This window comes from Arachis stenosperma, chromosome 10 (genome assembly GCF_014773155.1).
Source record: "Arachis stenosperma cultivar V10309 chromosome 10, arast.V10309.gnm1.PFL2, whole genome shotgun sequence".
Lineage (NCBI taxonomy): Eukaryota > Viridiplantae > Streptophyta > Magnoliopsida > Fabales > Fabaceae > Arachis > Arachis stenosperma.
In genome coordinates this window covers 121,001,693-121,016,631 of record NC_080386.1, presented here as the reverse complement: position 1 = coordinate 121,016,631, position 14,939 = coordinate 121,001,693, and the positions used below count along the sequence as shown (strand labels likewise).

The 14,939-nt window shown below is 30.7% G+C and overlaps 2 protein-coding genes across 2 annotated transcripts; both read right to left on the bottom strand.

The window, feature by feature from the left end:
* Positions 1 to 5,635: 5,635 nt before the first annotated feature.
* LOC130957591 (uncharacterized) lies at positions 5,636 to 6,166 on the bottom strand. The gene is made up of 2 exons (XM_057884437.1): positions 6,016 to 6,166; positions 5,636 to 5,919 (listed from the first exon to the last, which is right to left on the bottom strand). The coding sequence occupies exons 1-2, from the start codon at positions 6,164 to 6,166 to the stop codon at positions 5,636 to 5,638; spliced, it is 435 nt and encodes a 144-aa protein (XP_057740420.1).
* A 4,901-nt stretch (positions 6,167 to 11,067) lies between these two features.
* LOC130957590 (glutathione S-transferase T2-like) lies at positions 11,068 to 11,816 on the bottom strand. The gene is made up of 2 exons (XM_057884435.1): positions 11,771 to 11,816; positions 11,068 to 11,687 (listed from the first exon to the last, which is right to left on the bottom strand). Exons 1-2 carry the CDS (start codon positions 11,814 to 11,816, stop codon positions 11,068 to 11,070), a joined length of 666 nt encoding a protein of 221 aa, XP_057740418.1.
* Positions 11,817 to 14,939: the final 3,123 nt, after the last annotated feature.

Below are 14,939 nucleotides of genomic sequence, written 5' to 3'. Positions count from 1 at the left end.
AAATCAATCAAAGTATATCAAAATCGACATTAAGCCTCCTCAACTCATACACTAACACATTATCACAATTCACAAAACCGCCATATAACCATTTTTACCCATTTCACACAAATGGCTAAATTACAAACACATTAACATGTCATACATCCTTCCTCATCCCAATTTCCAACAATACTATTCCCAATCAATCATCATTATACATAATCAATATTATACTCACTATCACATGGTTTCACCCACAAATCAACCTTAATCATTTCTCAAGCATATATCACAACATACATATCTCTCATGAATCATCATACCATCAAGGCATCAATAATCATGATCACATATATGACCACATAACATACCTCAACCAAAACCAAATATACCTCATCTACATAATTTCACCCAAAATTACCAAATTCCACACTTCAACTCCTCAAACCTTATTATTCAATAACCAACCCAATCATTCACATATTCATTATCTGAAATTCATCCAATCACTTGTGTCATCATACAATGCACACATCAACTTACCTTCCTTACCTCTTTTCGGTCTCCGGCCCAAAATTTAGGCCTCCGGCCCAATTTCACAATTTAAATGCATAAACCACAAATCAATACTCATTACCCAATACATCAAATTTTCAATACACCAAGCATATAAGGCCACACAATTCTCATCCCAATCATTAATTCACATTACATACCAACTATGTATATTAGCACCAACCATTTACACAATCCAAACTTAATCCTAAGGGCATCTAGCCTAGGAATTCTCATCACACCACACGGTAATTAAATAAAACTTAAACCGTACCTCTTGTAGCTAAATCAATTAAGCCTCTTCTTTAGAAGTCTCCACCAACCTTAGTCCCAAGCCTCACCAAAGCTCCTCAAGCAACACCAATCTCCCAATTGTGCCCAAGATCATCAAATACACTAACATAACCAATATCACATACATACATCAACCTAGGGCTCATAAAAATGACAAATCACAAGGGTTTGAACACTTCTTACCTCAGCCCATATGAAGTAGGGATAGAACCCACTTGGAATCCATGTTGGAGTATCCCTAAACACCCAAAATCACAAGATTTCAACACTAACTACCCAAAAACATGTAACAGTAGAGAATTTTGAAAACTGGGCAGAGATGAATGGAATACTCACCACAAAACTTAGATAGAATTGTAGAGGATAAGAAGAGCAACGCGTGGCCATAAATGGCTCGTCAATCGGAGCTCCGTAGCTCAAGTTATGGTGGTTTGAAGATCAAAGAGAGTTAGGTTTTCTCTCTTCTCTTCTCTCTCCCCAATTTCAGCTCCCAACACCCCTTTTTTATGGCAAAATGAGCTGAAATGCTTATAACTAATATTTATATATGTTGGGTCTTGGGCTCATTTAGACCCGGTTCACTTATTTTTGTTCGTTGGCCCAATTTTGGACCAAAACCTTTAAGATTAGCGCTCTAAATCGCACTTCAAATATTTCTACCTCCCCTAATTATAATTCCTCATTTCTTAATCTTATTTACTCATAATCAATTTTCTCAACTGCAGTACCAGACAGATCTCAGCCGATACTTCCGGTCAAAATTTCACTGCGTGCTTTTACGCAGAAAACTATGTTTTCCGACTCGAAAAAATTCACTGAATCCAAATATCATATTTAAATCATCAAATTCCAATTGCCAAATCTTCCAACCATATTCGCTCCTATTTAACTTATTATTTAATTAATTTCGGTTAGACCGGGTATTACACATTCTACATTTTCACTTAAATACTATCTCTCATATACTAATTTGAATGTTGGAGTACCTTGTACAGGTATCGACTCTCCTTTATTCTACAACGGTCGAGGTATAACTCATCTCGAAAATAATCACAAGAAAAATCATTGGAAGGACGAGCTATACTAAGAGTTAAAAGACTATACTGAATTATAGCAGGAGCTAAAAAGCCACACCAGAATAAAAGCCATTCAGATAAATACTTGTATGTGTTGGTTATTGCTTTTTTTTTTAATTGAAAGTGTGAAAAAAAATTTAAAATAAATAGTGTAAGGTTTTGTAAATTTTTTTAGGTTATTTTGTTGTCGATTAATAATAAGTTAATTAATTGTTAGTAGTAGTACTGGCGTTAGTATAGGTGTTGGTTAGTGTTAGGGTTAGTTTTAGTAAATTAATTATTGTCAGTGACTTAGTGTTAGTGTTAGCATTAGGGTTAATGTTATTTAAAATCACTGTTTTAAAAAATAAGATTATTTATGTATTAATAGTTGATTATTATTAATGTTTGGTCTTATTTTTAAGAATTTTTTTTTACTTTATAATTCATTTATGATTTTATTAATTAAAAAATAGAATTAAAAAAGAATTATTTAATAATTTTTAGAATTTTTTTTAATTTACATAAAACATTAGTTTTAATTATTATTAATTTATTTTTTAGTTTTGCTTGAAATATATAATTAAATCTGAGTTATTATAAAAAATATTAAAAAATAGAATTTTTTAGTAATTATTTTAATTTTTTTTATTTTATATAAAACATTAGTTTCAATTATTATTAATTTATGTTTTTAGTGAGGTTAGTTTTTGTTGAAATATCTTTTAATTAAATCTAAACTATTATTAAAAAATAGAATTAATTATAGTGACGTTATGTTTATTATTATTAATTTTTAGGATATATTAATTTTGTTTTGTTTGGAATGTTTTTTAAATAAAGAAAAACAGAATTATTAACGTTAACAATTAGGATAGATATATTTATAATAAAATATCATTCATTTCAACTATTTTTTATAAAAAGATTTTAATTATTTATATGTTCTTTTTAATGTAGAATTTAAAAAAGAAGAAGAAAGAAAAATGTGACATCATTAGTAGTGAGTATCATATTGTACAATACTTTTGACATTTGGTATATGTAAATATTTTTTGTGTTTAATGTAGTAGTTAATAAATTAGTAGTTTATTTAGTAATCATCAATTATTAGAATATGTAGTAATTTAAAATAAGTGTTCAATATAATAGTAATCGTGGATTGATTATAGTGATTTGCTATTAATTATTATTTTTTGTTTTTAGGGTTCAAGAAATTTGCACATGAGACACTTACACCAAATAGACTCATTTGATAATAGAGTGGAAGAACAACTGAGAGCAAGCAGGTTCTATTATGTATCTCAAATCAGGAGGATCATGTCTCATAGGCCAATTGTAGATGCACTGGTTGAAAGGTGGCGTCTTGAAACGCACACGTTTCATCTTTCACACGGCGAGTGCACGATCACTTTGGAGGACATCGCAATGATTTTTGGACTCTGAACTGATGATTTGCTAGTGACTCGATCAATTAATCATGGTATAAGTGGGTTAGAAAACGAGTGCTTAACCCGATTCGGTATTTCTCATGGGCCGAACAACCATAAAGGAAGCAGAATCAAGCTGGCATGGTTTGCACCCTAAAATGGCACAAACATTTGACTAATCAAATAAGTAAGGAGATTTATGTGAAATGTCACATAATGTATCTATTTGGTACGACATTATTTAGTGACAAGTCTGGAATTTCTGTGCACTAGAAGTATTTGCCGTTGCTTCGGGACTTTTTTCAAATTCATAAGTTTAGTTGGGGTTCTGCTTACCTTGCACACATGTATTAATTGTTATGTCGGGCATTGAGATATGATTGCAATGACATGGATGGTCCTCTGACATTGCTCCTTGTGTAGGCCTAGATACAAACGCCGACAATAAGGCATCTGCCAGTGGATACCAGTTTTTCACTCGCTCGCAGGTAATATTTAACTAAGTTGTCGATTTTGTTATTTTTGCTGTAGTAATTACTTTTTAATATGAACATGATATGCCAAGTGGAATGATTATCAACCCACCATTGAGAACTATAAAAATTGGACAACCTCTAACGTCAGGAGAAGGTTGGACGATCTTCCTCCAGATGAGGTATGTGTTTTGTTGCTAAGATCTTTTGTTATATTGAATTAAATTGATGACTAGTGCACTTATACCTTTGAGGTTTGATTTGTTTTTATAGTTTGAGTGGCAGCATATAGTCCCAACCAGGTTGCGCCTTATGTTATTCCATTTGACATTAAGAACGGTGCAAATCTTTGGAGTGCAACTGTACGTTTAATATGTTTTAAGGCTGTAGAGTGGCATCTAACTGATAGGATTAGAAGATAATTTGGCTTTTATCAAGAACCCCCATATGAAGCTATGAAACTTGGAGTGTCCCAATAACATAGTGCTGACGGGTCCAAAAAATGGGCGTAGAACATGCAATATGGATCTCACAATAGTTAAACAGTTCTGTGTGTGTCTTAACAAGTGAACATGTCGACAACTATCAATCATTCGACCAATACATGGACTAGTATATTGGTAAATTTGGTGATCACCTGTGACTCTCCGAGCGTGCTAAGCAAGAGGAAGAAGGACAGCAAGAAAAACAACCTCAGCAAGAACAACCACCTCAACAACAAGGACCACCTCGGCAAGAACAACCACTCGTTTCATAGCCATATGCATACGCACCATATCCATACCCACCACAATATCTACACCCACAGTACTTACAGAAATATGCTCAAGCTTCCTCCCAACCTTTCATAAAGCTATCATACTCACAACCATACCCACATTATCCACCGCATTATATTCACAACCTTACCCACCATACACACAAGAATATGCACAACCTTTCACCTAACTTTTCTTACAGCCATATGGTCAGCCTTTACCATGTGTGAGGCATACAGGCTGACACAAGCACTGCAAGGTTCATTGACACAGTTACTAGCACTAGCATCACCACGTCGCGTGCATCTGCTTCGACTATGACCCTCACCTCGACAAAACCTACAACGCCTAGGATCATATAGATCACGAGTATCCATCTTATTCAACAAACAAATTTTTTCAGGAGACCTTTGGCCACTCGTTTAAGGTGGGAATTGGGTATTAGTCTTGGTCCTTGATGCACAAGCCATGTTGTTGGATTTTCTAGTGGCCTGAATCAGGTTTTGTATACCTTTCGGATCTCTTCCGTTGTGTAAATCTCGTGCACATACTATTTCCAATCTAGGCACTAGTTTGCACAACAGAGAAATACATGGCGACACAGAATTCGATCCACTTGAAACTCACCACAATCACAATGCTGAAGACACAAGTTTATTGCAAACTCCAAACTACTAGGCATCTCGCACACTTTAAAGACCTCGTTCTGCCTATCAAATAAGTTAACTTGGATGTTCCCCATTGAGCGCTGATTTAACAGAATATTCTCAGTTGCATATTCAAAGAATAGTTGTTCTACAATTATATGAGCCTCAGCCTCAGCTCTCTTCCTTGTAACGCGTATTGAATTCACACATTGTTCTAAAATAGCCTCTGTTGACAATTAGCTTCTGAATGAGTAGCGCCTTGAAATTTCTCAGGAAGTTGGGTGCTATGTGTTTGATGCAAAACATGTGAATAGCTCTCAGATATTTCCATGCTCCATTACTACGACCTACAACTGAGATAATTGACTCGTGTCGATCAGAGATAAGGACAAAACCAACCCAATTAACCACATGTGTTCGCAAATGGCTAAGAAAAAAGTGTTAGGCATCGGGAGTCTCACCTTCGACTAGGGTAAATGCAAGAGGCACGATATTTCTATTGCCATCTTGTGATATTGCAACTAAAAAAATTCCTTTATACTTTCCATATAAATATGTGTCGTCAACCTGGATCACTGGCTTGCAACTTCTGAATGCTTTAATGCACGAGTAGAAAGCCCAAAAGACTCTTGTTAGAATATGGAGATCTTCAACTAACTCGTCCCCTCGGTAGCCATATGCAGTTTCGTACTCAACAGCTACTGATGGTTCTTTTGCAACCATTGCTTCAAACCATGTGAGCAAAGCTTCATATGAAGATTCTCACCTACCAAATATTTTCTCAACTGCCTTTTATTTGGCCAACCATGCTTTGCAATAACTTATTGTGTAGTTGAACTTCGATTGCACTTCAGCAATGACAGATTTCATCTCCATGGATGGATCAGCTTTAACTAATGGCTTTATCACTTTTGCAATTATATCAAAGTCCAGTTTAGCATGATATTGAGAGACGATACTTCTGGTGCACATGTGACTACCATTGTACCTCCTTATCACCCAACAATACTGTCTTTTCATAAGAGTAACTCTGATAAGTCAATTACAACTTATTCCGTAATATACGCATTTAGTATAGAATGTTGTTAGTTCTGATTCATATACCCTGTAATTAACTCCTCTTCAAATGGTATACTCTTTAATTGATGCAATAACAACCTCTCTAGAGTTAAACTCCATTCCAATAGCAAATTTACCATCAGCTACAATAATTGGAGCTACACCAATAATAAAACAAAAATAAATCTAAATAATATTCTATTATTATTAATAATATTAACAACAATAAATAATAATAACAATATAAAAATAAAAAATAATAATATAAAAATAAAACAAATAATAATATTACTAATATTTTAAAAAAGTAAACAACAACAACGATCATCATCATTATCCGTAACGATATCAATATTAATAATAATTTTTATAATAATATTAATTATAATTTTTTAATAATAATAATAATAATAATAACCACCTGTAACGGTATCAATAATAATAATAATAATAATAATAATAATAATAATAATAATAATAATTACCCGTAATGACATCAATACTAATAATAATTTTTGTAATAATACTAATTATAAATTTTTCAATAATAATAATAATAATAATAATAAAATTACCTGTATTGACATATTTTTAGAAAATTTTGGTATATGCATGGCATCAAAATTTAATGTATGCATAAAAGATGACTCTCCAAATAGATACTATCTCTTAGTATATTTACAATATTAGTCACATCTTTTTCAAACTCTTTCTCTATATTTTCAGTTGGACCAACAATATCATAATTACTTTCAAACTCTTCATTACTTTCAATATTATAACCCACTCGGTTTATGTTGAATTCTAGAAAATCAACATTATCAATTTTTACGAACTCAACATACAACTCGATAAATGAGGCATGTGTTCTAATTTGATGATAGATAAAAAATATTCTTTGCATGCTAGCTTCATCAGTCACATACATTATTTAAAATTGGGCGAAACCACCAAATACTAGCACAGACTACCTGTATAAAATATTTATGACTCTCTTGTGCACTTAATGATCTATACTTTAAGAAAGTATATTCTTAAGTCTTCCATATATTATTGAAAAAAGAACAATAATAACATATAAATTCTCACATAAAAAACTCACACCTTTATATGTATGAGATAAAATTTAACCATTGTAGTGTATTATTAAACTAATATAACTCTCTATTTTATACACTCATTACATTCACATACAAACTTTTTTCACTTTCTCAAATTGAGAATATTTTATAGGATAAAATTCTCATTACTCTATTTTTATATAGAACAAAGCTCTCATACTTTATTTTTACATTTTAATACAATCCAGTATTTTTTTATAGTTAATTTTATATTTTTTATTTGTCCTAATACAAAAGTCACTTATATTTTCACAAAGCGTCATTCATTTTTTATTTTTTTTCAATACGTGAACGACATTTTGATTAAAAAATTTTTAAAATTATGCCTCCAAGTAAAATGGCACTAATGTTTTTTTTTTTTGGCGTCAATTAAAAAATAATAATAAACATACGATACGTTGTTGACATTTTGTACATGGTAAAATTTAAAAAATAATTTTAATACAATTCGTCAACGCCGTTTTGTTTTTTTTTTATTAAAAAATTATCACCCACCTATAAAATGTTGATGACATTTTGTTCCTTTCAAAAAATTAAAACAACCCATACCATTAAAATATCATTGAATATAGTACAAAGATTTACATAACATAAAAAAAATGAGCCTATTTAACTACTAAAATAGTAATTTGATCTCTTAATTAAGATACATATGACATCAAATCAGTTTAGAATTTGATCAATCTTTTAATTTGTATCAATTTAATTAATAAATAATACAGATGTCATGAATTCACTTCTTAGAAGATTTGTCACATCAATTTAATTCTTGAAAAGTACCTTTAGTATCATTTTGATCATTAAAAAATACATAAGACATCGATATGAAGTCATATTTTTTTTTAAAATAAAACTTTTTTTTAAATGTTTAAATAATGCTTTCTTCTTTTTATTTATAAAATATTAACTCTTCTTTGTTGCAAGACTAAAATAATATGTTCTTTAGCTTTTTTAACCAAAATATCCTTCAATAATCATTATAATTATAATTATATATAAATTAGTAATTATTGTTTAATTAATTCAAATAAGAGTAACAAATATATAAATATATTTATAATTAATGTAATAAAATTTATTTATTTTTAATATGTGATCATTAATAATAAAATATATAAAAAAATTAAATATATTTTTGTAACAAGTTAAATATATTTTTATTATTAATATAATAGCTGTATTTATTTTTAATATTTTATCATTAATCATAAAATATATAAAAAGTTTTAAATTAAATATTTTGTAACAATTTAAAATATTTGAAGTTATTATTATTATTTGAATTAATTAAGTCATTATTACTAATATATATAATTATTGAATGTATTTCCTCAAGAGGACTAAATAAAGAATAGGTTATTTTAATCTTATAGAAGAGGAGAAACTTAGAAAAGTATAAATTTTATGAATAAAAAAAAAGAGATTATGATTTAAAAATCTTTCAAAATATAAAAGTGACATTTCTTTGTGATTTTTAATAGACTAAATTAATATTATATACATTTTTAAGGTTTTCAAAAATTTACTATTAAATAGGATAATTATTTTTTTTGGTTTATTTATAAACCCTTCGATGCGAAAGATAATTGGTTTTGAATTTTAATTTTTTTCTATATTTAGAACAGAAACTCTCAACACTTAATTAAAAATAAAAATTAAATTCAAGTACACTACTCTCTAGCTACTACTACCTATAAATCTTAGTGACTAAATAACTAATTTAGTTATAAATATCTCCTAGTATCATTGCCCATGTAGTAGTAGGGTTAGATGATTCAAGTGCCGTTTCCAAATTGAGGTACCCTTATTACTCACTTGGACCAGATCACTCACATGGTTGACCAAGAGACATTGCATGCACAAATGGACATAATTGTTTTAGGGTTTAGGGTAGCCCTATACCTACGTATCACAGTCATGAGGACTATAATAATAATGAAAAGTTTTTAAGTGCATGGATATATCAGTGTTATATATATTTTTTATAATTAAATTGTTAAATTTATTTTATAATAATAATAATAACAATAATTTATGGTATTTGAAAAGCACAAGCTTTAATTTCCCAATTCCAACTTGCTTAAGTTGCTTTTTGTTTGTGTTATTGGAGGGCCTATATCACCATCTCGTGTGCGTCATTACTCATTACTCGTTGCTAAGTGCTAGGTACCCTAGTCCTTAGGGTAGTAGATGAAGGGTCTATTCCTAATAAGAACACCCACCTGGGCCCACCGTCCTTTAAAGAAAGGCACAGCACGCTCGCACTCACACAATAATGTTCCTTTACATGTTAATATAATTTTTTTAAAATTGTAAGGAAGATTCTAGTGTGTTAAGACCTTTTACTCTCTTTAGATTAATAAGGAACTCAACTCAGTTTTTATTTATGACTCATTACAATAAAATATAATTCTATATCAATTTTTATATCATAAATAATAAATAAAAATTTAAAATATTTTTTTTCTTTTTCATTAAAAAAATTAACTTTAATTTTTATTATAGTCTCACTTAATTAATTAATTAAAATAATTAAAATTAATATAATTATTATTGTTTTATAATAATATTTTTTAAATATATAAATTTAAAAATAATTTACCGTTAAAAAATATTAATATTAAAAAATCATATATAAAAATAACACGATATATAATTCGAGGTTACATTAATTTGTAATAATACTCAATATAAAAATAGCATAGTTAAACTCTATAGTTAACGACAAGTATTATGAAATTACTATATGTGTTCAATCAGGTCCTCTTTCAACTGTGTATGTTGCTGTCTATTTTAAAGTTGGGCATTTCTTTGGAGAAATTGATAGTATAGTACAAAATTTTTCTCTCTCAACTGAAGTTGTGATAAGTTGTTTTCGACATTATCATACTCTAATAAGCTTTGAGAAAAATTTTCTGCATAAATGTCACTTTCATCCTCAACAATCATATTATGCAATATAATACAAGTTCACATTATGTTTGCAAGTTTTTTCTTTTCCCAAAAGCGCGCTGGACCACGTATAATTACAAAGCGTGCTTGCAGCACTCCAAATGCTCGCTCTACATCTTTTTTTGCCCTTCTTGATATTGTGCAAATAACTAGCCATACAAAGCCTCATTAAACATATCATTAAAATTTCTAGCCATAACTTGAGGTTCTTTTCAGTATTCTTCTAAGGTGAGAAACTAGGTTTGGAATGAAGTTGCTGAATCGTTGATAGTTTATATTTATAAGTATTTGTGCAACAAGTAGATACTTCTCAACGGCTAGTTTTGCAGCGGCTACTTAACGGCTAGTTTTATTTTATCTAAGTTCAAAACGGCTAGTTTTGCAACGGCTACTTAACCGCTAGTTTTTTTTGTCTAAGTTTAAAACGGCTAGTTTTGCAACAGTCACTTTCATAAACAATAACGGCATAATAATATTGACCAATTTAAAAAGTTACATCAGAAATGAATAAAACAGAGTACATCACATACTAGTAATACGCAATAAAAATAAAAACATACTACTTAACTCTATGAATACAAGGAACCATTAAGTAAACCACTTATTGATTATTTTCTCACATGCAATCTCATGAAGAGCTCGTCGTTTTTCACTCATTATAGACGTGTCAGCATTAAGTATTTACATATCCATTTCTCTTTCCATTTCCTTTGCATTTATCTTCATTTCTTTAATATACCTCTAAGTTTGTAATTCATACTCTTTCATTGCCGCTTGAATCTGTAACTCCTTTTCTTTGATTGCCATCATCTTTTCTATATGTTCCCTCTCCTCTTTCTCTTTCTTTTTTCCTATCCTTAGTTTTTTTTCTCTAACATTCTTAATATCTCCCATGAGAGATAGTTTCTTAACAACCGATGATTTCTTTTCGCTAAGATTCTTAACAACCGATGATTTCTTTTCGCTAAGATCTTCAGACATTTGTACTTTTTCTTTACCCTTTCTCTTGCTCTTCTTTGATCTTTGTGGGTGAACGGGCGAGTCTATACCAGTTTCGTCAGCCAACGGTATTTCTAGATTTGATGATGATGAGTATGCTCCAGTTGCACTAACATTGGTTCTCTTTGAGCCTCCGCTCTGTGTAAGCAGTTGGTTTCTCCATTTTTGCTCCAAGTGAAGCATATTCCAATGCCTCTCAAAAGTAAATTTTTGACCATAATTTGTGGAATAAAGTTTATAAGCCAACTCCTTTATATCATTATCATTTGAACCACTCCTTATGTTTCGACTAGCATGATTGTAGCAACCAGCAAATTGTGCAACTGCCTTGTTGATCTTATACCATCGTTTTTTACATGAAACTGCCCCCTTTTTATCTCAAAGCTGTATTTCACACAATAACTGTGAATTCGACTCCAAAATATTTTGCCCTTTTGGTCGGTACCAACTATAGGGTCAGTTGAAACATTCAACCATGAACTGATCAACATCTCATTCCCTTCCTATTGCCAGTGTTGAATACTATCTTGCCTACGATTTTTAATGTCATATTCATTGAGCGTTGGCAAAATCTGAAAATTACAAATTTGGACTAGATTGTATCGGAATCGGAGGAGATAGATTAGAAGAGCCACCAACACCAGATGAGCTATGTCTTGATGCACTGAATTGAGTTGGAAACAGAAAGGATGTTGGAGTAATATTTTCGATATAGGGGTTAAATATGGATGAAAATGGAAAATGTGGTGTTTGTGAATTTTGATTTTGTGGCTGAAATATAGGAAATTGATTATTATAAGGAGTTTAAAAATTGAAATTAAAAAGATTTTGTGAATTTGGATTTTGAAATGTATTTAGTAGTGTGAAGTTTTGATTTGGAATTTGAGAGTTTGAGGTTTGAGATTGTTGGGTATTTGGAGTTTGAGAAAAATTTTGTAAATAATTGAAAAAAGAGTTGAGTTGGTTTGGATCCATTTTTTCGAACAAAAAAGAATATCAACAGAATTTTGATTTTGTAAACTTGGAAGAAGATGAAGACGAGTAGAAGAAAGTGTGAGAATAGAAGTGTAAGTAGTATATATAGAGTAATAAAATATTAATTTATTAATAATAACGGTAACATAGTAACGACTAGTTTTTAACGGTTAATTTTGCAACGGCTAGTTTTGCAATGGCTAATCTTTTTAATGTGGTTAGCATTTTAATTTCATAAATAAAAATAAATAATTCAAATAAAAATTATTTTTTAAGGTGTAAAAATTAAATTTATTATTTTATATAAACAAATTTAATTAATTATAATTTAATATAATAATATAAATAATATTTAATATTAATTTAATATAATTATTTCTATTAATTATGATTTAAATAATTAATATGCATTATTAATATAAATTATTACTTAAATACAAGAATAATTATTTAATATAATTAATTATTATAATGATCAAATAACTTAAATTTAATTTAATTATTTGAATTATTATTTTTATTAACCACATGTCAAAAATTTGTTGAAAGAGTCAAGTCCCTCTTCAGGACTCATTTTCTCGATTGAAGATAAGAAACTCTTTCTCGTTTCACTCCAACACGTAGTTTCTTTCTTTTTCTTGACATATATAGTAAGAGGAACTCCAAAATTTAACCGTTGGAATTGCTCTTAAGTGCTGAAACCAGATATTCATGTTGCAGAAATGACATGCGGTGGAATGAGAAAGTAAGGAAATTGATGGACTGGCGGAGTCTTTGCTGCCTAGCGAGTTGTAGGTCTTAAAAAAATAACATTTGCCTACAAACTGTAAAATTAGTCATTGACCTAAAATGATACCCTAAATCAAGTACCCCGTAATTGTGTGTAAATTAAGTACTCACTATCCCAGACAGAAAGAAATTAAAATATTTCCAGTTATTCTCCCATTAAACTAAAGTTTAAAAAAAATTGAATCAATTTCACATATTAACAATCACAACATCAACAAAGAGCAACCTAACAACATTAACTGATCATATGAACACGTTAACAACATGAAAATCATTAGGTCGGATCCAACTAATTATTCAACTGAATAGCCGGGAATAAAAACAACTTAACAAACACAAACTACACAACAACACCTCCCAAACAATTGATCAAATTGTTGAATCATGACGACCAACAAACATGAACTAAAATCAAAATCAGTATTCACATTAATAATTTCACAAAAATTCAGCTACCAAATACTCGCACAGTCGAAGAACAGAACCTCAAGAAAAATGTTATTCATTACCAAATTAACAATAAAATTTTATGAACTCTGAATAGCACCAGAACAATATTTAAAATAGTTGAATCCAGCAAACAACATCAATAACGACCAGCCAGGATCCTAAATACCTGAAACACTCAACGGAGACAGAGATCCTTCGACAGCTAAACGGCGAAAGAAGCACAGCAATACCTACTCAGATTCTCGCCCAAAACAGACGGAAACACTTGGTGAAGAAATGACCACGGCCTCAGTCCTCAAGCTCGACAAAACTACCAAACCACGCAACAAAAATAGAGAATGGCGCGGCAACCATGCCGAGACAGAGTCCCCACTTTCCTTTTCACAGACGGCGCCGTGGGCTTCTGACGCCGAGGGCGGCGAGGGTTTAGGCTGCCATGTTAAACGGGCACTGTGGAATCCACAGGCGACGAGAGTGGAATCATCGTTGGGGCCAAAAAAGGGAAAACGCACAGCAAACAAGCGTTTGACATGTTGTGGCAGTGGATGAAGATGGCTTCTTCAGCTTCGGCGGCGTGGGTGAGATAGACGCGTTGTCATTATGGTGCGGTATTTACAACCCACACTACTAACCGGCAAGTGCACCGGGTCGTACCAAGTAATACCTTACGTGAGTAAGGGTGGATCCCACGAGGATTGATGGATCAAGCAACAATAGTGTTTGATAGGCTTAGTTAGGCAAGAAAAAATTAGTTTTGAGATGTTCAAAATGTTTAAGTTCGAACTCAGAATATCAAAAGGATAAACAAATAAATAAGTTGGGAATAAAATATTAAGAAGGTAGTTAAGACTTTAGAGTTATCTATTTTTCTGGATCAACTTTTCTTACTAACTATTTTAATTTTGTAAGATTTAATTTATGGCAAACTATTTGTGACTAGATCCTAATTCCTTAGACCTTCCTAGTCTCCTTTAAAATTCATTAACTGCCAATTTCTTGGTCAATTAATTCCAATTAAAGGGCACATGATCAAATTCCAGTTTGCATGCCACAAAAACTCTAATTACCCAAAGAATAAAAGGATTATATGTCACGTATCCCGTTAAATCCAGATAATTAGAATTTAGGAGAATATGTTTTCAAGCTGTTGTTCAAGTAAAGAGCTTTTCCAAGTTTTACAAGAACTCAAATAGAAAGAGGGTCATACTTCCGTTCCACCCAAATTCATAAGATAAAGAGCGAAAACAATTCTTAAATATAAATCCAAAACATAAATTAAAATAGAAAAAGCAATAAAATCAATCCATACAAATAGACAGAGCTCCTAACCTTAACAGTGGAGGATTAGTTGCTCATGGAATGTGGAATGTAAATTTGTATAGAATTCTCTAATGAAATCC

Bases quoted from the DNA above. Each gene is read 5' to 3' on its own strand.
- LOC130957591 (XM_057884437.1), bottom strand. From the start codon at position 6,166: ATGTGCACCAGAAGTATCGTCTCTCAATATCATGCTAAACTGGACTTT. The intron at 5,920-6,015 runs GTTATTGCAAAG...CATGGTTTGAAG, and splicing joins GAAGTTCAACTACACAATAA to CAATGGTTGCAAAAGAACCA.
- LOC130957590 (XM_057884435.1), bottom strand. From the start codon at position 11,816: ATGTTGATCAGTTCATGGTTGAATGTTTCAACTGACCCTATAGTTG. The intron at 11,688-11,770 runs GTACCGACCAAA...AAAAGGGGGCAG, and splicing joins TTCAACTGACCCTATAGTTG to TTTCATGTAAAAAACGATGG.